The sequence below is a fragment of the Pelophylax lessonae genome (assembly GCF_965119305.1).
Source record: "Pelophylax lessonae genome assembly, chromosome: 2".
Lineage (NCBI taxonomy): Eukaryota > Metazoa > Chordata > Amphibia > Anura > Ranidae > Pelophylax > Pelophylax lessonae.
The window spans coordinates 579,955,070-579,979,252 of record NC_138769.1 but is presented as its reverse complement, the minus strand read 5'-3'; the positions used below and the strand labels follow the sequence as shown (position 1 = coordinate 579,979,252).

General features: G+C 44.0%; 1 protein-coding gene across 1 annotated transcript in view; it reads left to right on the top strand.

The window, feature by feature from the left end:
- The window catches only part of LOC309546720 (uncharacterized protein), a gene marked incomplete at its 3' end in the record, with an annotated part of 75,205 nt that overhangs the window by 14,721 nt on the left and 36,301 nt on the right, over positions 1-24,183 (top strand). The window contains exons 6-7 of the mRNA XM_082246423.1: positions 8,921-9,059; positions 11,706-11,828. Of these exons, the coding sequence (XP_082102549.1) occupies positions 8,921-9,059; positions 11,706-11,828 (262 nt within the window). The remainder of the gene's footprint in view (positions 1-8,920; positions 9,060-11,705; positions 11,829-24,183) is intronic.

The following is a 24,183-nucleotide window of genomic DNA, read 5'->3' as shown; positions in this document are numbered from 1 at the left end:
AGAATAGCGCTTCTTATTACAATCAATTAAATAGTTGCATTTATTTTTAAAACCTAGTCTAAGAAAATGGCAACTGTAATCCTGATGAAAGGTGAGAATTCAGAGTTTACATGAGATGGAAAATATAGGCGTGCATGGCTGCACATTTTTGGTACTTATCAGTTCCCTTTGGCCACATCTTTTGTTGCAACTTGCTAGTAGTAGTTATTCCCCTTCAACTGGACTTAAAGCGGAGTTCCGGTCACCAAAAAAAAAATTTCAATGAAAATACCCTCGGGACAGTCAGGGCTAGTACATTTCACAATGGATAGCCTCTGATCTGTCCCAGTTCGCACTTACCTTTTAAGAAGAAATACTTACCTTGAAAATTTCTTCTCCAGCGCTGCCATCTCAGATGTGGGCAGCTGAAGCCAGCGCGATCCTCTTCTGCGTCCTCTTCCATCCTCTTCGGTCCCACTTCCGGGGCTGCAGCGTCATCCCTGCACAGCTTCTGGGCATGCTGTTTAGCAAGGTATGACACGCCTGCACCGGAACTGACGTCGGGGCCGGTGCAGGCACATTGATTCCTGGGAGCGATGACGTTCAGCTCCCAGGAATCATTGCAAAGCGGAAGTGACGGCGTGGGCCGCGGCCGCCGAGGGAGGAAGTGGAAGAAAGGTGAGTATATTTTTCTGCAATTACAAGGTAAGTAAAAAAAAAAAAAATCGTAACTATCCATTTCCTTTTCAGGTGACCTAGAAGCAAGCGGATTGGCCCAAAATCGACTATGACGATTTTGGGGCCGGAACTCCGCTTTAAGTAATGAAAAACAATTTTGCTCCTTGTCCAAGCAGCTTCCCTAGCTCTAATTACTCTCAGGAACATACCCCAGTGTTAGTAGCTCCATGCGAAACTCAATCATCTTAACCACTTGACCTCCAGAAGATTTAATCCCCCTTCCTGACTAGGCCATTTTTTGCCATAGGGTACTGCGTTACTTTAACTAACAATTGCGTGGTCGTGTGACGCTGTACCCACATAAGCTCTGCGGTTTTTATTTTTTGCACTATAACCAAAAAAAGAGCATCAATTTTGGAAAAAAAAGAAAAACATAATATTTTTTGCTATAAAACACACCCAATAAAAAATGTTATATCAATTTTTTTTTTTATCAATATAGGCCAATATGTATTCTGCTACTTATTTTTGGTAAAAAAAATAATCTCAATAAGCATATATTGATTGGTTTGCCCAAACAATATACGTCTACAAACAATGCAATATTTATATGGAAATTGTATTTATTTATTTATTTTTACTAGAAATGGAGGCGATCTGTGATTTTTAGTAGGACTGCGACATTGCGGCAGACAAATCTGACATCTAACTGACACTTTTTGGGGACCAGTGACACCAATACAGTGATCAGTGCTAAAAAAATGTACTGTCGCTGCACTAATGACACTGGCATGGAAGGGTTTAGCATCAGGGGTGATCAAAGGGTTAAGTTCATCCCTAGGAGGTGCTTACGAACTGTGTGTGTGTGTGTGTGGGGGGGGGGGGGGAGTTACACTGATTGGAACACAAGATCGCCATCTTGTCCCCTTGCAGAAAGGCGAGCTGCCTTGTTTACATAGGCATGATCGTGTGTAGCTGGCGGACTTTGAGTCTGTCGGACCCCGTTGATTGACATCCCACTAGCCAATCACAGCGCAATCGCACCTATGGCGGCACGATGACGCTATCTAGTGGCTATTAAACGAAAGGACACACAGGTATGTTTTGCGCAATAGCGCCACTTTGCTGCAGTATATATGCAGCGGCCCGTCGTCAAGTGGTTAAATTACAGTTGCACAGTCATGGGACACTGTACCCAAATAACATTTATGTACTTTTTTCCACAAATACCTTTCTTTTGGTGGTATTTGATCACCTCTGAGTTTTTTTTATTTTTTGCGCTATAAACAAAAAGGCCGACAATTTTGAAAAACAATATTTTTTACTTTCTACTATAAAATATATCTATGGAAAAAAAATGTAAAAAATCTAATTTCTTTATAAATTTAAGTCAATATGTATTCTGCTACATATTTTTGGTAAAAAAAATCTCAATAAGCGTATATTGATTGGTTTGCGCAAAAGTTATAGCGTCTACAAACTATGGAATATTTTTTTTTTTTTTTACTAGTAATAACGGTGAATAGTGACTTATAGCAGGACTTTGATATTGTGGTGGACAATCAGACACTAACTGACACTTTTTGGAAACCAGTGACACTAGTACAGTGATCAGTACTAAACAATATGCACTGACACTGGCTGGGAAGGGGCTAAACATCAGGTGTGATCAAAGGGTTAAATGTGTGCGTAGCTGGTGTTTTCTTACTGTGGGGGAGGTGCTTGTACTAGGGGAAGACATGGATCCATGTTCTTGCTTTGCAGGAACACAGGATCCATGTTTTCCCTCCTGACAGAACAGCAATCTGCATTGTTAACATAGACAGACTGCCGTTCTGCCTGTGTACCGAGTGATTGGCGGGTGCCAGTGGACATCAAGTCTGGATTACCCGCCCATTGGCTTCTGCTGTAAAAAAACACAGTGGGACCAAGCCTCTGGCAGTGTACACTCACGGCCGCTACCCGGAAGTGCAGGATCATGTATGTATATGTGATCCTACACACAGCGGCCGTCCTGATGCAGTAAAAGTGCTATAGGGAAGTCCCTAAGTGGTTAAATCTGATCTTAACCTAAAAACAAAAATGTATTTTATTTCTGCTTGCCAGTTCTTACCCTGTTTCCCTGAAAATAAGCCCTAGCGTGATTTTCAGGGATGGCTGCAATATAAGCCCTACCCTGAAAATAAGCCCTAGTAAAATCCTTGATCTCAGCCCCTCCCTCTGCAGTATTCGGAGAGGGAAAGTAGAGCTCCAGAGGGTCATGTGAGTGCCCAGCAGCGCTGTAAATAAGATATTTTCAACAATAAAGTTACAAAAGGAGACACACTGCACATTACATAATCTTTTTACAAAATCAATTACATAATTTTACAAGGACTTTATCCAAGGTTTATTTTTGGGATTTCAGAATGCCATAATTCTGACTCCTGAGCTGACAAGGAGAGAGGGGGGTGATACCTTTTTTTTTTAACATTTTATTGTTTTATTCCAGGTTTTTTAGAACATAGAGAGGGCTAAATGACACAGCACAAGCACTGTGCTGTCTATCATGCTTTAAAGCAGTGTTTCTCAACTCCGGGCATCAGGGCACACTAACAGGTCAGGTTTGCAAGAAAACTGAAATATTTTACAGGTGATATAATTTGCTGCTCAGTGATTGCAGTATTCTAGTCTGCATCTCCCCAAGGTAATATTTAAAATCTGGCCTGTTACGGTGCCCTGAGGACCAGAGTTGAGAAACACTGCTTTAAATGATCAGGATATTTATTTATTTTAGGATTACAATCACTTTAAGATTGTCATTGTACATACCGTAAATAAATAAGACATCCCCTGAAAATAAGCCCTAGTGTGTTTTTTGTAGCCAAGATTAATATAAGACCCGGTCTTATTTTCGGGGAAACACGGTAGATGTTGTGGCTGCATTACTTTCCTTTTTTTTTAGGAGTTATTTACTTTATATTCACCTGATGATCCTGCTAGTAACACTTACTTACCATAGAATATGTATGAAGGAGCATGGTTGCCAATCTCCTGTCAGGAGTCTCATTTGATTTGGAGTACAGAACACCTTCCCCTCTCAACATCTTCATTACCTAGAGCAGCCTATCTCTACATTTTTTTAACACAGGGGGACCCTTAAAATAACTTTCAGGTCTCGGGCGATCTGTGGTAACTATTACTGTATCTACAACTCATGGTATTTTAGCCAAAACAATAATCTAAACTAATTATAATTATGTCCAGAAAAGATACAGAGAGTGAAGGTTGCAGTGTTTTCTTATACTGTATTGGTGATAAGTGAAGAAATGTTCGCTTACACTAATGGTCAGTGGAAAAGTGCCCATTCACATGGTGGTGGTTGGTGAACTGCCCCATTACACTACGTACAGCTCACAGAACAGTAGCCTGATAGTCAGTGGGAAGAATGTTCCTTACATAGGTCCTTATTGGGAAGAATGCTTGTACAAATAGTTAAAAGCTAATTGGCGTCAGTGGTAGATACTGTATCTGAAAGCAAAAAGCGCTTGTCGCTCAAGAAACCCTTGGCAACCTCTCAAAGAATCCTGGGGTCTCACTGGAACCCTAGTTGAAAAAGGCTGACAGAGAGTGGAATTGTTGTGTAGTCTACAGAAGATACGTAGCTGGGAAAGTTTATAACACTGTTTGAGATTTCAGTTAAGTGCAGAGTAAGTTACAAGGACACAAGATTTTTGCAGAATCAAGAAGAATTTTTCTGCGCCTGCAGAAAATGTACTTAGCATGAAAAAGCAAAAACCAATGGAACCACCACCACATCTAAGGATTGATAAACTGCAATATATTACATTTTTGTTTTTGGGGTTACGTATACTTTAATCTAGCCACCATGGAGCGTGTCAAGGCACATGTTTATTTACCAAGAACAAGATAGGAGATACAAAAATCTGTAAAACAGCCTTGTTCAAGTCCTTTTTTTAGTCGGGGCCAAGTGTTTTTCATCTGAGATACATGACTAAAATACGTGACTGCAGATGTGAATTGTTGTCAAAACGCCAGGTGGATCAACATCTGCCTTGGCACTTTCCCTAATGATTGGATTAAGGTGATTGAGTTACCCATGTGGCTATAAAAGGCTTAGGAAGCTGCTTGGATAAGCAGTTAACATCTTCAACATTAGAGAGCAAGTCCAGTCTCATGTGACCAACACTTACTGACTATAAAATTATCCTGTGAAACACTTCACAGAAATACATCTTGTGTCCCTTCCAGAGCTGAATAGAATTGTAATGTAGACTACCTTAGAAGCAGGGCCGGATTAAGAGCATCATGGGCTTGGTGCTGAGGATTTTGAAGGGCCTTAAGGGCCGTGCCTTGGCATGCACCCAGAGGAGGAAGGGTGCTGCCATGCATGCCTAATTCCACATGGGATGCTGTCTCTGAAGCCCATAAACACATCCATGCATCGGCAACTGTCCCTCCTTGTCCGGCCTTCGTGCTGTGTGGGGAGGTTCTGAGGGAGCTGCCTGGGGAAGCGAGCATAGAAGCCAGACTTCTGTGTTTACAAGTGACAGAAGAGCGGTAACAGTGAATATGGCCAACCCGGGGCCTATATAAAGGTAGGGGCCTGGAGCTGTAGCTCCAATAGCCCCTACGTTAATCTGGCCCTGCTTAGAAGCTGTGCTCTATTAAAAAGTAACCAGTGGTCCGCCACTGTGTGCAATGATAGATAGACATTGACTACATGCTTCATTTTGACTTTTTTACCCTATCGCTGCTTTTCATGTTTCAGTGCAGTATTCTTTACTTATTTTATTTTAAAATAACCTTTTCTTTGCCCATGCAGGACAATGCAACAGGTTCAGTTTATTGTAGAATTCTAAAAAGTATGCGGCGATCCGCCGCTGTGTGCAAAAATAGATATTGATTACATGCTTCATTTTGACTTTTTTTTTTTTTTACCCTATCACTGCTTTTCATGTTTTAGCGCAGTATTTATAACTTATTTCATTACTCTCTGTTGCTACTTTGTGCAGCTGTTGGGAGCCAAGGAACGCCTTGTGTAAACCCCAGCCAGTGAAGTCATAGCTTTCATAGAACTATGGGCTCCTAAATTGTCCAGTTTCCAAGGCTTAATCACTCATTTTCCTTAGCTGCAGTTTAAAAGCCCACTCTTAGGCTACACAGATATAAGTCACTCCAATCACAAAGCCACACTATAAGCCACCATACAAACCCATAGGCTTCCACACTCATCTTTGGAACTCTCATCATTGTACATTGGATTTCTGTAGGTCATAAGTGTTTGTGGATAAGCTTCCTGGCCATCAGATCCCAACAGGTTGTATAATGTCAGGTACTGCCTATGCCAGCAATACACCAGTCGAAAAATAGTTTGAACACGTTTTTGAAAAATGAACACACGGTCGTGAGAGCAAAAGATATTGCCATCATATAATGACCTAAATAAATCATTTAATGGACATAAATGAGATCAGTTTCTCCTTTGTTTTTTTGTTTTTGGCTCACATATGCGCAGTTCCAACGGTTAAATTTTTGACGGATGAGAAACACATTAACCTTTTATTTTATCATCTGTTCGGTAGTTTTCCAAACTTTTCCTTTGATTTTTTGGCTCAAAAATGTCACAACTGATTTTCGATTTGTGCCCATTAACTGGACAAAAAACGGGCTGTCCAAGTGACAGATTTTTGAACGATTTTTCATCTAATGTATGGGCACCATAACCCTTCCTTCCTCTCACTCGGAGAAAGCCTGAGATTTCCTCTGACACAGATAGAGCTCAGGTGTTACTCAGCCATCCTAGATCTTCCTGGATGCATTCCAATCTTCTTCCTTTGACAAGAATCTAGTACAGTGTATGAGTGAAACTAAATCCGATTCACCTTTGAATGTGGAAGAAGCAAAAAACTGACATAGCATAAAGCCTACTGATTTAAAAAGAATGCATAAGCCAGCTGACACATTTCATCAGCGTTTTCTTTAGAGGAATTGGGCTGGCTAATCATCCATTTCCTTTATCCTTTTTCTCCAAAAGCAATCCATACACATCCACTACTTAATGGCTTTATTTATAAGGGTGCATAAGCCAACCTGATGCACTGAAGCATTTTATCTGAATTTTATTCAGAGACATTGGGCTGGCTAATCATGCAGTTCCTTTATCCTTATTCTCCAAAAGTAATCCATACACATCCACTACTTAATACCCCTTTAAACTATTTTTTCATTTTTTACTATATTTTTCTGCTTCCTTGTAACATCCTCTGTGAGGCCTCAAACCTCTCCTTTTTCCCTTTCACTTTGAACGAGTAGTGCACATTAGTTGCCGACATACGCACTGCTCTAAGCACATAAGCACACAATAAATTCTTTAGTTCATCTTGGGAGCGAGCAAAAGAGAACGGGTAGGTTCTGACATACAGTGGGACCATGCAGAATGAATGTAGTCACTCTCTAACAGGAAATAAGATCACAGCAGCAAAAAAAATTCAGACATTTGAAGGCGGCTGAGAGCAATAGAAGGTACTTTTTTGAATACATACTTGAATAGATTTTTTTTTTTTAACCAGAGTTTAGTGTCACTTTAACTCCTTTGCTGCCCATATTAAACATATTAACTCCTTAATTACACAAATATTATCAACCTATTATATTATTATTTTTTTGACGTCACCCTAAGCCCCCGTTCACATGCAGGCGACGCTACCTCGCACCGCGACCTCCGAGGTCGCGGTGCGAGCAGCACGCCACGACCTCGGAGCGGCCGCCACGGACTTCATAGCATTGAAGTCTATGGCGTTCGCCTCCTGGTCGCCCCAAAGAAGCTCCGGACCCTTTTTCTAAGTCAGAGCGACTCGTGTCGCTCCTATTAGAACGGGTCCGCAGCTTCCCTATGGGAGGCGACCTACGGCGACCTGTGAGGCGACCAGGTCGCCTCACAGGTCGCCTTAGTGTGAACGGGGGCTAAAAATTAATACAATATACACTATCTAGCAATCATATTAATATATGCATACAGTCACAGATAAAATCATTCTATCAATCATGTTTACCTGAAAAATACTATCTCAAATAGATTAACTCCATTAATAATGAATTTTCACAATATACACTACAAAATTTGCAACCATATTTACCTATCCATAAAATTATTAAATTATCCATTAACTATCTTCCAAAAAAGTTTAAATCAATTTCAATGTTTATTCCATTTGTTAAGAGTATTTAGCCTATGAATCCATTTTTTTTCCTTCTTTGAAACCATTTGAAAAGAGAAGTTTCAAAGAAAGAAAAAGACTTCACAGAAAATCCTTTTCTTAGGTACATGATCTACTGGTTAAAAAAAGTGGAAGTCACACTTTTGGAATACACACGTGACATTGCTTTCGTATTTGTAACAGTTTCCTTATGAACTGAATATTTCCGAGAGACTGCTTAACTGTAAAGTTGCTGTTAATACATAAGAGTGGTTTTCCCGTTAGGAAATCTTTTATTTTATTTTCATTTAAAGTCTAGAGCTGGTCATACATGGATCAAAATTTGGCCAGTTCAACAGGGACTGGCTGAATTTCGATCCATGTACAGCCACTGCGGTTGATCAGAAGTCGATCTACCAATCAACTTCTGTTCAACCACCCTGTCGGATTTTAGCTGCTCATTCAACGCTGCAGGTTATTGACTGCAGCTGTATCGAGGGTCGTCTCCACATGGTTAGAATACAAAGACACAGCAGGGAGGATTTTCTCATCCACATTGATTGTGTGAATGGGGGAATTGGGTCACTTTTTTTCGTTCAAGCCACTTGTTGAAAAAACTGAATCATCTATGCGTAGCTTAAATCCAACCAAATTTTCACAAGTTTTCTACAGCCAATTTTATCTCAGGTTTATATTTCTGTCTGTAGCCTTATTGAAGAGATTTTCCGTCACTGCATGCCCCCATGAAGCTTATGCAAGAAATAGCACAGACAGGGAGACACTGACAAAAATAAAAAACATTGTCAGAAATTCTAACCCTTGTATGCTAAAACTGTGTTTTGGGGTTTTTTTGTGTCCCACAGGGAAAGGTTTCTCCCAGGAGATTAGGGACACAGATGACAGTTAAAACCTAACCTGTACCCTTTCCTGATTTACCAAAAATAAAAACAAAAGGTTTTGCTTGAGCTGGGCTTTACATTTCATCATCACTTAAAACCCTGAATCATACATAAATCCTTTGGACTTATACAACATTGATTTTATTAATATCTATCTTCTTTTAGTGGACAGGTTATCCTGATGTATTTGGACTTCAGTTTAAGTGGTCAAACTACCTGAAGAGCATTGGTTCCCTGTTTGTTGGAAGCAGTCCTGAGTTTGATCTTGCAGTTTTCACTCTGTGTTATGTCACTCGCCCTGACAGTATGTAAGTATGCCAGCCGTTCTTTGGGCATATATACGAACTACCCTTGACTTTTTATTGCTATGTATGACTCACATGCTTTATCAAGATATATGTTGTGGAGGAGAAACTTTTTGCATTTTGCCATTCACCATAGAGCAGACATTTTCAATCCATAGAGAAACCCTTGAGGGGGGGGGGGGGGGGGGGTTAGGTAATCTAAAAATAAAGAGAAAAGAAGAGGGAAAGAAAAAAGGAGGGGGATAGGTAAAAGGACCTTGGGTACAAGAGGAAGCAAAGGGGTAGGAGAGAACTCCATGAGGAAGACCCTTTGGTACTGCTGGGGTGATCAAAGTAGGGAGGCCTGATGGATATAAATCAACAGATGATGAGACTACTACTCACGAAAAAATTATAGTCAGGATAGTCAGAAGAGTATTTAAAGTATATCCAATAATTTCAACTATGTTGGAATTTCTCCTAATGATCATAAAGGGTGGACGGGAGATCTTCCATAAGCATGGCATTGTTAATTTTGGAAAACCACTAGTACATCAAGGGAGGGAGAGGAGTAGCATTTTTCCATGTGTCAGGAATGCAGGCTTTTGCCGCATTGAAAAGGAGGATAAGTAGACATTTCTTGGTGGAGACAAGGGTAATGCAAAATAGGTAGGCAATCGGAACATCCCGTAAGACGATGTATGTTAGTCTGGGGTAAATGCTCCTCATGCATTTAAAAAAAATGAAGTCAAAAAGATGTGGCGGAGGGTTCAAGTTATATATATATATATATATATATATATATATATATATATATATACTCAGCTTAACAGTTTATACAATAAAAGTTGAGAGCTCCTAAAGTATCTACTTTTACTGGACTACGGAACAGCATCCTTTTGATGTTTGAAGCATAGGGGGGGAGATTTTCTATAATTCAGTGGAAGAACTGGGCAGCACTGTTATCACTGTACAGAGTCACTTTACTGTCATCTCACTACAGAAAATTAGGAGTTTACTGGATTTCTGTACTTGTGCTGTTTTTATTGTGCTAAAACATGGGAAAATGTCCATGTATTGCAGAGGTGTATTTTTTCTTTTATTATTTTATTCTCTAAATCCCATTTTTCTTTTTAATAGAGTAGAATAAAGTGGGGGTAGGCTTTCAAATTATTTTAGGTTTAAAACTCTATCTGCTCCTCCTTTTGGGACATTTTGTATCAGATTTTAAATGTTTTCTTAGAATTGATTTCTCTATTACTGTTCTGTCTGATACTAGACTTCTGGGCAGGAAGTGAGGCTAAATCTGGCTAATAGGGAAGCAGACAGTGATATAATTCTAACAAATTCTTAACCTTATTTATTTATTTCATTATTTAGGCATTTCCCCTAACTTCTTGTTCTGTATGACAGACATGAAGTAGACAGACAGTAAGGAGATGTTTCCCGAATAGTAACTGATAGCAGTAAAATGTTGACATAGCATTTCCCTTCCAAACCACTTCCAAAGCAAAAAAAAAAAAAAGTTGACACTGAAGTTTTAGGTGGAAGAATCGTACAGGCTCTTTTTTTTTTAAGACTGCATTTGTCATGGTTACTGCTGCTGATAAAATTCATGGTCTAGATCTGCTCAGACATGATCTATATTGATTACTTAGTTACTATATCCTACCTAGTGGCGGTTATGCAAACATCAGTATTATGTTATCATTAATTGCAATATTGCAAGAAAACAAAGTATGTTTTGTTTGGCTATACACAATGATGTAGGATAAATTGTGGTCTGGGCATGGTAACAGATATGTTTTCTTTAAAGATGCCTCATTAACAAAGTGTATTATTTTCTGATTGCAGTTTTGAATGCATGTAATTACAATACACACCACTGGATATACTTAAAGGATAAGTAAACACAAGAAAAACGCAACATATTGCAGTTTACAGCCCTAAGATGTGGTGGCTGCCTTGGCTTTCTTATTTTTAAGCTAAGATAATTTTAGCAAATACAGAAAATATGTGTTGCGCTTGCCACAATTGCATTGTGCCTGTCATGTCCTGTGAGCTGCACAGAAGAATATCTTCTTTCTTAGCTATCGTTTGAAAACTACAAATTGCTCCCCCCCCCCCCATATAATGGAGATGATGAGTGACATAGCCACCGAGGTACCGGAAGTGTGTTATTGGGCGGCACAGTGACATAGTGGTTAGCACTTTCACCTAGCAGCAAGAGGGTCGCTGGTTCAAATCCCAACCACGACACTACCTGCCTGGAGTTTGCATGTTCCCCTGTGCCTGCGTGGGTTTCCTCCGGGTACTCCGGTTTCCTCCCACACTCCAAAGACATGCTGGTAGGTTAATTGGATCCTGTATAAAATTGGCCCTACTATCAATGTGAGTTAGGGACCTTAGATTGTAAGGTCCCTAAGGCAGGGACTGATGTGAATGTGCAATGTATATATAAAGCGCTGCGTAAATTGACAGCGCTATATAAGAACCTGAAATAATAATAATTTACTGGATTAGCTCTACAAATATAGCTAAAGAAGCTTTGGAGAAAAAAAATTAATGCAGCCATCTCAACAAGGACTAATAAGCTGCAATATATTATGTTTTTGTTTTGGGGTTTATATACTCTTATCTTATATTATCATTTGCTGTTTTTTTAGATGCACTGTCAGAATGGGAGGCCAGACCCTTAGGATTCAAACCTATACCTGGGCCAACTCGACTTATGGAAGTGGCAAGAGATATGTTGCATCTTCTTATCCTGTGGTTTAATGAGCAGAAAAGTGTGGCTAAAATGTGAAAATTAAAGTTCTTTCTTCTGCACAAATATGCTTGTATCATGTGTTTGTATGTAACATTCTTACCTGATAAAACTAAAGACAAGACTAGAGTGAAGTGCAGGCAACGGAAGGATCAGAGTGCAGGCTCAGGATCAGTGCGGACAAGGAGAGAATGTCAACAGGAAACAAGGCACAGGTGTGCTTGGTCATCACAAAGATCTCTTGATGGTGGAGATGGACAACTCCTATAGCACACAGGATAAGATGGAGTATCAGTCTTATAGCAAAAACATAGTTTGAAATAAAGATCAGGACAGACTGGAAACAGGCATAGAACATTCAGATGATGAGATAGTTGCAATTTTGTCACAGGCAAACATAAGAAGAGACACAAGTATGGAGAGGGAAGTGGCAAAAAGCAGAACCTATATATGCTGCCTGCCTTGCTTAGTCAATGGCTTCAATAATTTCTAAGCCAGACAACTATCATTTTCAGAAAAACGCCTTCATATTTCTCTCGCTGAACGTGTCCATTATATCTATACACACACAGCTTCTATATGTATATGCACATAGCTCCTTATAATTGCAAGATGGCAGGAAAAACTGAAGACACCTTGGGTTGGCCATATCCATGAAAAAAATGGCAAATTCTAAACTAGTAAATTTAGGGTTTTGGAGAATATTGAAACGTTAAAGCTTTTTACAAGCAAATACCTCTAGACCTAAAAATTGAAGAAACCCAGGGCCTTACTCAGACACATCCACAATGTATGCTTTACCTTTAAGGGGATCTTTAAGGGGATCGTGTGCCAGATAGCTTGGGGAGATGGGAGTGTTATCTGGGTTTGCCATTTACTAAATAACAAGTGAAGATAATCTTGGACTTTGTTCAGCATCAAACCGTAACTGCAATCAAGAAATGGGCTACAAAAACTTGACTAGAATGTATTGGACAAAACGCCAAAGTACATTCAGTTAACTCAGCATTACAAAACACATACAAGCAGTGGCGTCTCCAGCTTTCATTTTTAGGGGGGGCACATGGGGGGCCAGGGACAAAAGTAGGGGGGCCAACTATAAAATGCAATTTGATAGATAGATAGATAGATAGATAGATAGATAGATAGATAGATAGATAGATAGATAGATAGATAGATAGATAGATAGATAGATAGATAGATAGATAGATAGATAGATAGATAGATAGATAGATAGATAGATAAATAGATAGATAGAATGAACTCCAGAGGTCTTGTTACAAATCCACCTTTGTTTTATTTGTGCAATATACAATACACTTGAGCTTCAACTTTTTAATCTGACTAGAGACTTTCATTAAGATGCTAAAAAGTCCCTTAGGCGTACTTCCGAGAAGGAAACTGGAGAGTCCCTTTAACATGACCTATTGACAGAAATTTGCATTATGAAGGGCCAACTCTAATGAGCTAGCTTGTCCTGTAAAAAAAGGCCTGATTTAGCTATGCTTCCATAAGAAACTATCAAGAAGGGTTTGCCCTTCCCGTCATTATGCAAATTTAAGTCTATAGATGAAATGTACGTAATAATTTAAATTCCCCTTAAAAAAAACACTATTAAACCACATAATGGTAAATAAATGCCATGCAAATTTAAATGCAAATTGGAGTGCAAGACCCATTTGTCTCACAAAGCATAGGCAATAATATAATAATAATAATAACTAACATATCTTATTGTAACTATTAAAGTGCCACAAGAAAATTACAAAAGGTTATAGCCCCAGCGTTTGTTACGGAAGCTTATAGTACACTTACTAAATGAACAAAAATTGTAATAATTTTTTAGGGACACTACAGTCACCAGAACAACTTTAGCTGAATGTAGTTGTTCTGGTGTCTATAGTAGGTCCCTAAGGCATTCCACTGCCTAGGGACACCTCCAGTGGCTGTCACTCAGACTGGAGGTGCTTCCTGTTCCTGTGTCAGTGCTGCACGCTGCCCAGCACTGACGTTCAGAGTTTCCACGTCCGGCATTGAAGAGCTGAAATTGCATTGATTTGATGCATCTCTGAGGAGCGGCATTATGCCAAGCGTGCGCATTAGCTTCCCAATGCTTTCCAATGGGAATGCATTGGATTTGCTGAAATCATGAAATTTGCCGGGAGATTAAAATGGAAGATTAAACCTTTAACCACCCAGGAGAGGGGAGGAGGGGGGCATGCCAGCACTATTGGGTCAGGAATAGTGTCCCTTTAACTATAAATATCTAACTTTCAAATGTTACCAGATAAACAGACATTATAGTATAAAACTAAAAATAAATGTGGCACCCTCCTAGGCAGGTGCTAGTGAGAGAGTATAGTTTTTGGCTCTGTCTGCCTATCAGAGGATCAGCAGGCAAATCTATATTGCTTTCTGCCTACCAGAGAGCAGGATCTGTGTGTTAGGGCTGCAGTGTTCAGTATGTGATTCATTGGGTATAGAGAGTGTTTCACACTGGTCCAATAGGGAGGCATGTTGGACAGTGCACAGTGGGAGGAAACCTAACCAATGGGTACATAGGCTTTGATACAGTCCTGGTGATTGGCAGGGACTGGCGGTCTTGGTGCATTCTGGGATACAGTATGAAAGCCAGGAGCACATGTGCTGCGGGGTCTTTGGCTGGTGAGCAGAGTCCCGGAGGCAGGGTGGCTGCTGCCTTCTCATCTGTCGCAGTGGCATGTGGCATCAGGAGATGAACCCATAGGCCCAGGAAATCTGACTGAGGGGGTGGAGACACTGGAGACCCTAGAAAAACAGTATCATGAGTACAGGGGATTGTGTCATTGGGGGCCTGACCTGAGGAGGGCCACCCCGGAGTAGGATAGTCAGAGGATGGGTGTCAGTGGTCGAGAAAGAGGATGCTAAGAAAGTGTCCAGAAGATAATTTAGTTAATCAAGTCATCTGGATAGAGACTTAACCCCAAATTCACCTAAGTGGCAGGATGAATCAACCGCCTGGCTGTACGGAGAATTAAAAGTCCTTTATCTTGAGAATAGTTAATTTGGAGTATCCCACTATTTCCTTCTCCGATCCCCATTTAAAATAAAACACCAAAAACAACTACAAATCCCTGCCTGGACTGATCACTGACTGAACCCAGAAGTAAAGTGTTAAATTGTGAATGCCAGTATGGCTAAGGGTAACCCAGGGGGATCTGAGAGAATAATATCACGCAAGTCCTCAAGGGGCAGTGCTACATAAATAAGTAAACAAGTACACAAAAAATAAAGTGCAGTGTCACAACAAATATGTGTTTTCCTTTTACAGTGAACCACACCAAAAAAAAAAATAATAATTGAACTTAAATGTAGTCATTCACACTAAATTAGTGTTCAACATGAATTTTTATGGATTTCTGAAAACCTGCTAACCACAAGATCAATATCTATTTGGGATGCAAGTCTGGCCTCAATTGCCAACGTGTAAAATCATATGAGATTGTCATTTGTAAACGAGCACTGCAGTGGACTCACTGCTCAACTCACCCACCGACGCCGTGACCTCCGCAATAGATGTCCCAGGCCTGCTGCTCCTCGTTTCCTCCTGTGCTTTGGCTCTGCCCACTGTCAAGAAACAATGGGCATCAAATGCATAATTATGAAATAATTCTGACATAATTTTACAGTTTTACATATCAAACTTACTGACATCACATGTATTATATATTTGCCATGTTCAGCTGTAAAATCCTGTCAGAGTGTCAGTCCACATTGTCCTTTGCAGGGTGAGGATGGTATCACCCTGAATTTTACAGCTGAACATGGCAAACATATAATACATGTCATTAAGGTTGATATGTCCAGCTGTAAAATCATATGAGATTGTAATTTGTAAATGACCACTGCAGTGGACTCACTGCTCAACTCACCCGCAGGTGCCAGTGCCCCTGTGACCTCTCCAGTATAATCTGTCTTTTGTTCCCCACTCTTATAAACAGCACTCTGCTCTCTCCTTGTACCCCCTTTTGGCATCACTGTGAATTTAATTTAATTATCTGCCAGCACACACTCACTGTTAGGAAGAAGAATGTCGGTCGGGTCTGGAGCTGCTGAACAGCAGGCGGCTGAAAAGGCTGTTGCTGAGCGTGCGCTGGTGACGGTCTGATACTGCGAGGGCGGGGTCTGGCTCCAAACCACCACCTACGCATGCGCCACCTGTGTTACTGGACAGGCACAGAGGCCAGCCCCCGCCATGTTTGCCCAATCACAGGGCGCCCCCCGGCAATCCTGAGCCTAAATATCATGGCAGTTGGATCGCAGGGAGACATTAGGAAATAAAAAGGTCAGACGGACCCTCCAACCTCCCCCACTGGCCGGGACAAGTCCCGGCAGAGTAAGTTAGCCGGGACAAGGTCCTATTTGCTGGGACTGTCCCGTCAAAAACAGGACAGTTGGCAGCTATGCGTGCGGTCACGGTGCCTCTGCTGGGCTGGTGCGGTGCACTCGGTCTGCACAGCCACAGACTGGACCGTGACCTGGCTGACCTCACTCTAAAATAGATGCCCCGGGCCTGCTCCTCGTGTCCTGACTCCTGTGTCTGGCTGTGGCTCATTGGCTCCTCCTCTTCACCAGACTCTGGTGGTCTGTGAGTCTGACTGACCTGACCTGTCTGTGCCCTTTAAAATGGACGGCAGCCTGCTCCTGTGGTGTCCTGCCTGATGTGCTCTGCTTTCTCTGTGGCTGGCCTGGCTCCTCCTCTTCACTTTCCGCCCGTGGCTCTGAGCCTCACAGTCAGACAGACTGCTGTTAGGCTGGCAGTGGTGGCTGGTGCTCCATGGGCCAGGGGGGGCGGCGGATGGACCGCACCATACACCCCGCCCCCCGGACCACACCAGGCCGCACACCCCCGGACCCCCAAGACAGGACCCCCCAGGACAGGTCCCCAAGGACAGGAACCCCAAGGAACAGGACAGGACCCCCAAGGAAGAGGACAGGACCCCCAATGACGGGACCCCCAGGAACAGGACAGGACCCCCCAGGAACAGGACAGGACCCCCCAGGAAAAGGACAGGACAGGACCCCCCAAGGACAGGACCCCCCAAGGACAGGACCCCCAAGGACAGGACCCCCAAGGACAGGACCGCCAAGGAACAGGACTGGACTCCCAAGGACAGGACATGACCCCAAGGACAGGACAGGACCCCCAGAAACAGGACAGGACCCCCCCAAAGGACAGGACAGGACCCCCCCAAAGACAGGACCCCCCAAAAACAGGACAGGACCCCCCAGGACAGGACCCCCAAGGACAGGACAGGACCCCCCAAAGACAGGAAAGGACCCCCAAAGACAGGAAAGGACCCCCCAAAGACATGAAAGGAAAGGACCCGCCAAAGACAGGAAAGGACCCCCCAGGACAGGACCCCCCAGGACAAGACAGGACCCCCAAGGAACAGGACAGGACCCCCCAAGGAACAGGACCCCCAAGGACAGGACAGGACCCCCAGGAACAGGACAGGACCACCAAGGACAGGACCCCCCAGGACAGAACCCCCAAGGACAGGACCCCCAAGGACTGAACCACCATGGACTGGACAGGACCTCCAAGGACAGGACAGGTCCCCCAAGGAGCAGGACCCCCAAGGAACAGGACAGGACCCCCAAGGACAAGACCCCCGGGAACAGGACAGGACCCCCAAGGACAGGACCCCCCCAGGACAGGAAAGGACCCCCAAGGACAAGACAGGACCCCCCAAGGAACAGGACAGAACCCCCCAAGGAACAGGACCCCCAAGGACAGGACAGGACCCCCAGGAACAGGACCACCAAGGACAGGACAGGACCCCCAGGACAGGACCCCCAAAGACAGGACAGGACCCCCAAGGACTGGACAGGACCTCCAAGGACAGGACCCCCAAGGAACAGGACAGGACCCCCAAGGACAAGACCCCCAGGAACAGGACAGGACCCCCCCAGACAGGACCACCCAGGAAAGGACAGGACCCCCCAGGAACAGGACAGGACCCCCCCAGACAGGACCCCCCAGGACAGGACAGGACCCCCCGGAACAGGACAGGACCCCCCAAGGACAGGACAGGACCCCCAAGGACAGGACCCCCACTGACCTAAATGGATGTATTCGGATGATGCCGGTCCCGGCCTGCTCCATCCTCGACTCGTGTGTGTCCTGTGACTGTCCTCCTCTCCTCTGCTGGCGCTGGCTCCCACTTCTCCTCTTTCACACAGACACAGCGCAGGCGCCCGCTCTCCCTTTCAACGTCACCCCACGCACCGCGCTGTCTGCCGCTATCCTGGGCGAGTGGGCGGGCCTGACATGCCTCCATGGGAAACGCCCTCCTGCTGTGTCGCCTGGCAGTCCTTCCTCCTTTCTTCCTTTAGCGCCAGCGCCTGCGGGACTTACTTAAGTTAAATTAATAGCCTCATTTTTTGGGGGGGCACACTGTAATTTTGGGGGGGGGCGTGGCCCCCTCTGCCCCCCCCCCTAGTGACACCACTGCATACAAGAAAAGCAAAATATGAGACCTGTAATGTCCTCCATATAAAAGATTTCTAAATAAATGCGGGGAACACGTACAGCACTGTGAAAAAAAAAAAAAACACTTTGCCTTCAGGAATCACCTACCGTGTCCCACCTCCTTGTTGTGTCCCACATAATTATGTGTTATATTGTTCATGCAATCTATTGCATTATTGTTTAATATAAACTACCAGGCAATGAGGGTGCTGCCACAGCAGCCTTTTAATTTTTGAGACCTTTTACCACCTCTTGTTTGGTGCTACTTAGTACAGTCCCTAGTTAAACACTCCCTGCTTTCTTAAGCTGTTTAGTATCATTTCACTTTCTGTCACAGCGATGGGGGCTTAGGAAAGTCATTGGGGTTGATTTACTAAAACTAGAGAGTGCAAAATCTGGTGCAGCTGTAAATGGTAGCTAATCAGCTTCTAACTTCACCTTGTTCAAATAAGCTTTGACAATAAAACCTGGAAGCTGATTGGTTCCTATACAGAGCTGCATCAGATTTTGCACATTCCAGTTTTAGTAAATCAAACCCATTGTCTTCTTATTCTTCAGAAGACTGGAAAAGCAATGTTTGTACTGCACTTTTCTGAAATAAAACTAGGTTAGATTTAACTTCCGTTTCTTGTTTCTAAACCCAGGAACCTGCATTTACTATATCTGGTCTCTCACAGTACACAGAACCTGGCACTGCATTTACTGTAGTAAATATAAACTGCTAAATACCTTTTCTCATCCGCTGTCCTATAATAGCTGCTAGCAATAATCGCATGTAAAATCTGATAGGCTGGTTGTATCCAAGTTAATGAATCAATCAATTTGGGTAGATTCAGCCTGCGCACACATGGTTCGAATCTCAAGCTGTCTATGGCTGGCTTTAGTTCTTATCAGAGTCTAAAGAATGTGAATATGTAATAGAATAGGGTGATTGTGTGCAAAACGTTATTAGTGCCGTGTACAGAATCAGAGCGCAGTGTGCAAAACATAAGCAAAGCATACAAAATGAAGTAAAGTTTTATACAGAATTCAAAATTTCTTTTACAATTACTATGTGGTTAGTTTACACATATGGACTTCAGTTTAGCATATTTTTCAGAAATGGAAATCTAGCATGTGCATGCATTTCTGCATGGTAATTAAGTTAGTCAACTAAATTGAATTATAAATACACAAAAATGCATGAACCATGCATTTTATTTTTAGTTGGCCATTGAACATCGATGTAGTACCCTCCTAGGTAGGTGCCAGAAGAGTGTATAGTTTTTGGGTCTTTCTGCTTACCAGGAAGATTTCCAGGTAAGTGTTCTCTGCCTATCAGAGAGCAAGATCCATTGGTAGGGTCTGCTCATTTTGCTCAGCTCAGCTTCTCTGAATGTTTTACATTGGTCAAATAGGGAGGCATATTGGACAGTGGGAGGAAACCTGACAAGTGAGGGCACAGGCATTGTTACAGCCCTGGTGATTGGCAGAGGAAAGTGCCTTGGTGCATGCTGGGTGACTGTATAAATGTCAATAGCACATGTGCTTGGGGTCTTTGACTGGAGAGCTGGGGGCCCAGGGGGGTGGTTGCCCCTCCTCTGCAGAGGCTGCCATGCGGCCACGGGTAGTCGACCTGAGGGCCTGAAAGTCTGATAGGAGCTGAAACCAGATGTCCTGCTGAGCTGACTGGAAGGGATACACAGGAAAGGATCTGAATCTGTCTAAAGTGAGTATAGATCTGTGTCATGGGACCTGTCATGTGAGGGCAATCCCTTCAGTGGAAGAGTCAGTGGAAGGGTGTCAGTCCAGGGGATGCTAGAGAGTGTCCTGAAGATAAAATAGTTGCATCAAGTCTGCTTCAAGACAGAGCAAGAAGACTTATTTCTTCCATACAAGTGGCATTATGGTTAAAGAAGTGTGACTGCTTCTTCAAGTAATCGGGTGAGGCCAAGTAAGAGTTGTCCTTATCTACTGTGAATAGTTCAGTTGGAGTATCCCACTATTCCCTTCCCCCATCGAAGTTCCACAAAAAAAAACAAAAAAAAAAACGAATACCCTAGACTGTTTATTGAGTAAAGAGCAAACGGGAGTAAGGAGGGAAATGTGAAAACCCCCCAGCAACTGTTTACAGGTAATCAGAGGGAGGCCTAAGAAGTCAACACACAGCAAGCCCTATGGGGACAGTGCTACATCTATCTTCTGAGGGGTTCTTCCTCACTTTTCATAAGAAGTATCAGTTCACCTGGGAATGTGAATATTGGGAAGCTGTGTTTTCTATATACTGCATACCTGGATTTTTTCCTTGCACATAATTGAATAATTAAAGTTAACGTGTCTTCACCCTATTTACTAAAACTCAGTGAATATTCCTTTTGCAAACCGAAAGTATTTATTGCCTTAGAAAATCATCCCCGCGGAGTGTAAAGAACCCTTAATGACTTTTATTCAAAATATAGCATGCAGTAAATTATTTGAATATCTAAGTAGAGTTCATGTTCATGATCTAAGATTGTATTCTTCAGCAGAGTCCCTAAGTAGATGATCGTGCTGCATCATGATGTGTTAAGGAAATGCGTTATCCGGTGCGTTGAGTTATTGCAGCAAACAGGGCTGCTGTTAGAAAACTTGGGTCCCCTTACCAGGGCCGGTGCTTCCACTAGGCAAACTAGGCAGCCGCCTAGGGCGCATTGCCACCTAGGGGCACAGCCATGAGTTGGCACTCTCTCTCCATCATGAATGATCCTTGTGAGCTGAGGGGAGGGGCGGCCGTGGGGGAGGAAGAAGGGGCAGTGGAAGATGCCAGGTGTCTTGGGCAGTGTGGAACTACCAGGCCCTGGATTTCCACCACTGTTGGGGGGCCCCAAGAGGCAGGAAGTGAGTCCACCAGTGTGCTGCCTGAATGATGATTCTCTTTGGCTGGAGCTGAGCGGCCTTAACCCCTGGCAGGAAGTGACTCTCTGCACGTAGCTGATGGGCAGCCGTTCATTTCCCTGGGTCGGTATTAAGCAGGGAGCTGAGGAGAGCTGAACCTGAGCCAGAGCTCGGCACTGGAGGGCGGAACCTTTACTGGAGCAGAAGCGACGAAGCACCGGAAGGGTCTGAGGAGGTTGGCGATGAAATAAGTGTGGAGCTCTCTGACTGCTGCTTTTCCCTCCACCAGGAGCCAGTTGGAGCTGTGGTGAGCACTGTGGTCCAGAAAAGGAGCGTCCTGGGAGAAGGAATCAGCAGGAACACTGTGAAGGAGGGCAGAGTGCAGGCCACTCTCTTCATACAGCCCAGTGAGTGTGCCCAGAACAGGAGATCGGGGTCCCTGGGTGTTACATGGAGCATCCCTGGTATGAAAGGGAATCGGGGTCATTAGGTGTGCCATGGGGAATCGGAGTCACCAGGTGTGACATGGGGGATAGGGGTCACCGGGTGTAACAGGTTCGGGGTCACCAGGTGAGCCATGAGGAATCCCTGGGTGTGCCATGGGGGAATGGGGTCCCCAGATGTGACACAGAGAAACATTAGGGTCCCCAGGTGTGACATGGAGGAACATCAGGGTCCCCAGGTGTGACATGGAGGAACATCAGGGTCTGACATAGAGGAACATTGGGGTCACTGGGTATGACAGCATGACATGGAGAAACACGGGGTCCCTGGGTGTGACATGGAGGAACATTGGGGTCAGTGGGTATGACAGCATGACATGGAGAAATATTGGGGTACCAGGGTGTGACATGGAAAAACATCAGGATCCCTGGGTGTGACATGGAGGGACATCAGGATCCCCGGGTGTGACATGGAGGAATATGGGGGTCACTAGGTATGAGAGCATAACATGGAGGAAGCATCAGATCAGGGTCACTGGGTATGACATAGAGGAGTTTTTAACCCCTTCCCTTTTTTTTGGGGGGGGGGGGCGCAAGTAGCTGATCTTGCCTAGGGCGTAAAATAGTCTAGAACCGGCCCTGCCCCTTACAGACAGGACCCCCTCCCTCATTGCAGGGCCCAACCAATTATAAACAGCTCTGCAACTGCACGTACTGTATATAAGAGGTGGCTGTGGGGCAGACAATACCTTGACCACTAAAAACTGTCAATGTGCAGTGACAGCTTCCTGAAAGGATAGCTTAGGCACATTCAGACTAGGATCCAAACACACCTGAGCTCATCCCTGCTAATGAGATTGCTGCAGCTGACTTTTTGATTAGTATCACATCTGTGCGAGTGAATACCGCTGCCGGACCAGATCAGTTCCCGCACAGAAAAACAAAGGAGATGTGTATGGGTGAAATTAATGCCAATGGCGCCCACATGCATTGGGAACTGCACTGCACCTGCAGTTTCCAATCAAGGTGCCATTCCCTGCATTTCAGGAGGCATGGAAGCCTATTCAAATGCATGGGCTGCCCTAACCCTGCAAAACGCGGCTTGTAGAGCCACTATAGTGTGAACCTAGCCTAAGGAAGGAGGAGTAGCACTGTTGTAGTCGGGATAGTTTTGGTTCATGGGAGGAGCCAGATAAATGTTTAGGGTTTTGGAGGAGGGGGAGGGAGCAAGTAGTGTGGAGGTTTTTTACCTTAATGCATAGAGGTAAAAACATTATCATAGGAGCAAGGGGTAACAATTGTTTCAGGAGGGGAAATTTGGGAGGTGCTAAGAGTGGTGTTTGTATTAGGAGGGGGATTGGGGAAGAGGATTTGTGCTAGGTGGGGGGTTTGGGTTAGAAGAGGGGATATGGCAGAGGGGGGAGAAGAATTGTGCTGGGGGGGAATTTTTTTTTGGGGGGGGGTATTCTTGTTAGTAGGGATGATGGGGGGGGGGGATTTGTGCTTGAAGGGGTGACTTGAAGTGAGGGAGAGAGAATGTGTAATCAAAAAGGAAATTTGAGGGGTTTAAAGGGTATAGGTTTTCTGCTAGGAGAGGTGTTGTTTTTTTTGGGGGGAGGGGGCATTTGTGCTGCAGGGATTTGGAGGATGGGGGAGGAAAAAATTTGTGCAGGGAGGGGGGATTTCAACAGTTGGGACTAATGCTTATGGGGTAAGCAAGCAGATTAGTGCTCAATGTTTTGCTGACACAATGCTTATACATCTTGGGGGGGGGGGTCACAGTTTGGAATGTTTGCCCTGGGCTCTAGATGACCTTGTCCCGGCACTGTGTGTGTGTGTGTGTGTGTGTATGTGGTGAAGGTGGGAAATTACATTTTACATGTTGGTTCTGGGTCATCAACCAGGAAGGGGAGATCAGAAAATGAACATTCTCTGATCTCCCTTCCCTCCACCTGGCGCTACCTGCCACGCCAGTCCTGGGTCTGTCCATGGCTGCGCAGAGCCCAGGAAACATGACTGTGTGTGTGTGGGAAGAGGAAAGTGGCCAGTACTAACAGTGGTGTGTGGAAGGGATCTGGTGGCTGCACTGCTACTGGATTGTTTCTGATAGCTAGCAGTTAGATTCACATACACTAAGTGAGATGCCTTCTTTAACCACTTAACGTCTGCTCACGTTGCTGCTACTGCAGCAATGTGGCTCGTTATGGTCTAGCGACGTAGTACTACGTCGCTAGACTCCTCCCCCTGTAGGCGCGCTCCCGCTGTTTTCAGTCACAGCGGGAGTCGGGCCAGGGGAGGAGCGGCGGCGATCACCGCTGCTCTTCCCCGATCGTCGGGGAATCTAGTTTGGAGATCCGCCCGCCTGACAGATCGCAGTGTTTAGCATAGCTGAACATCCGATCTGTCCCTGACTCACTCAGTCACCTCCCCCCACACACGTCAGTAAGCACCAGGCATACATTAACCCCTCCCTCTCCAATAAAATTAACCCCTTCCCTGCCAGTGTCATTTTTACAGTAACAGTGCATATATATAGCACTGATTACTGCAGTAATGTCACTGGTACC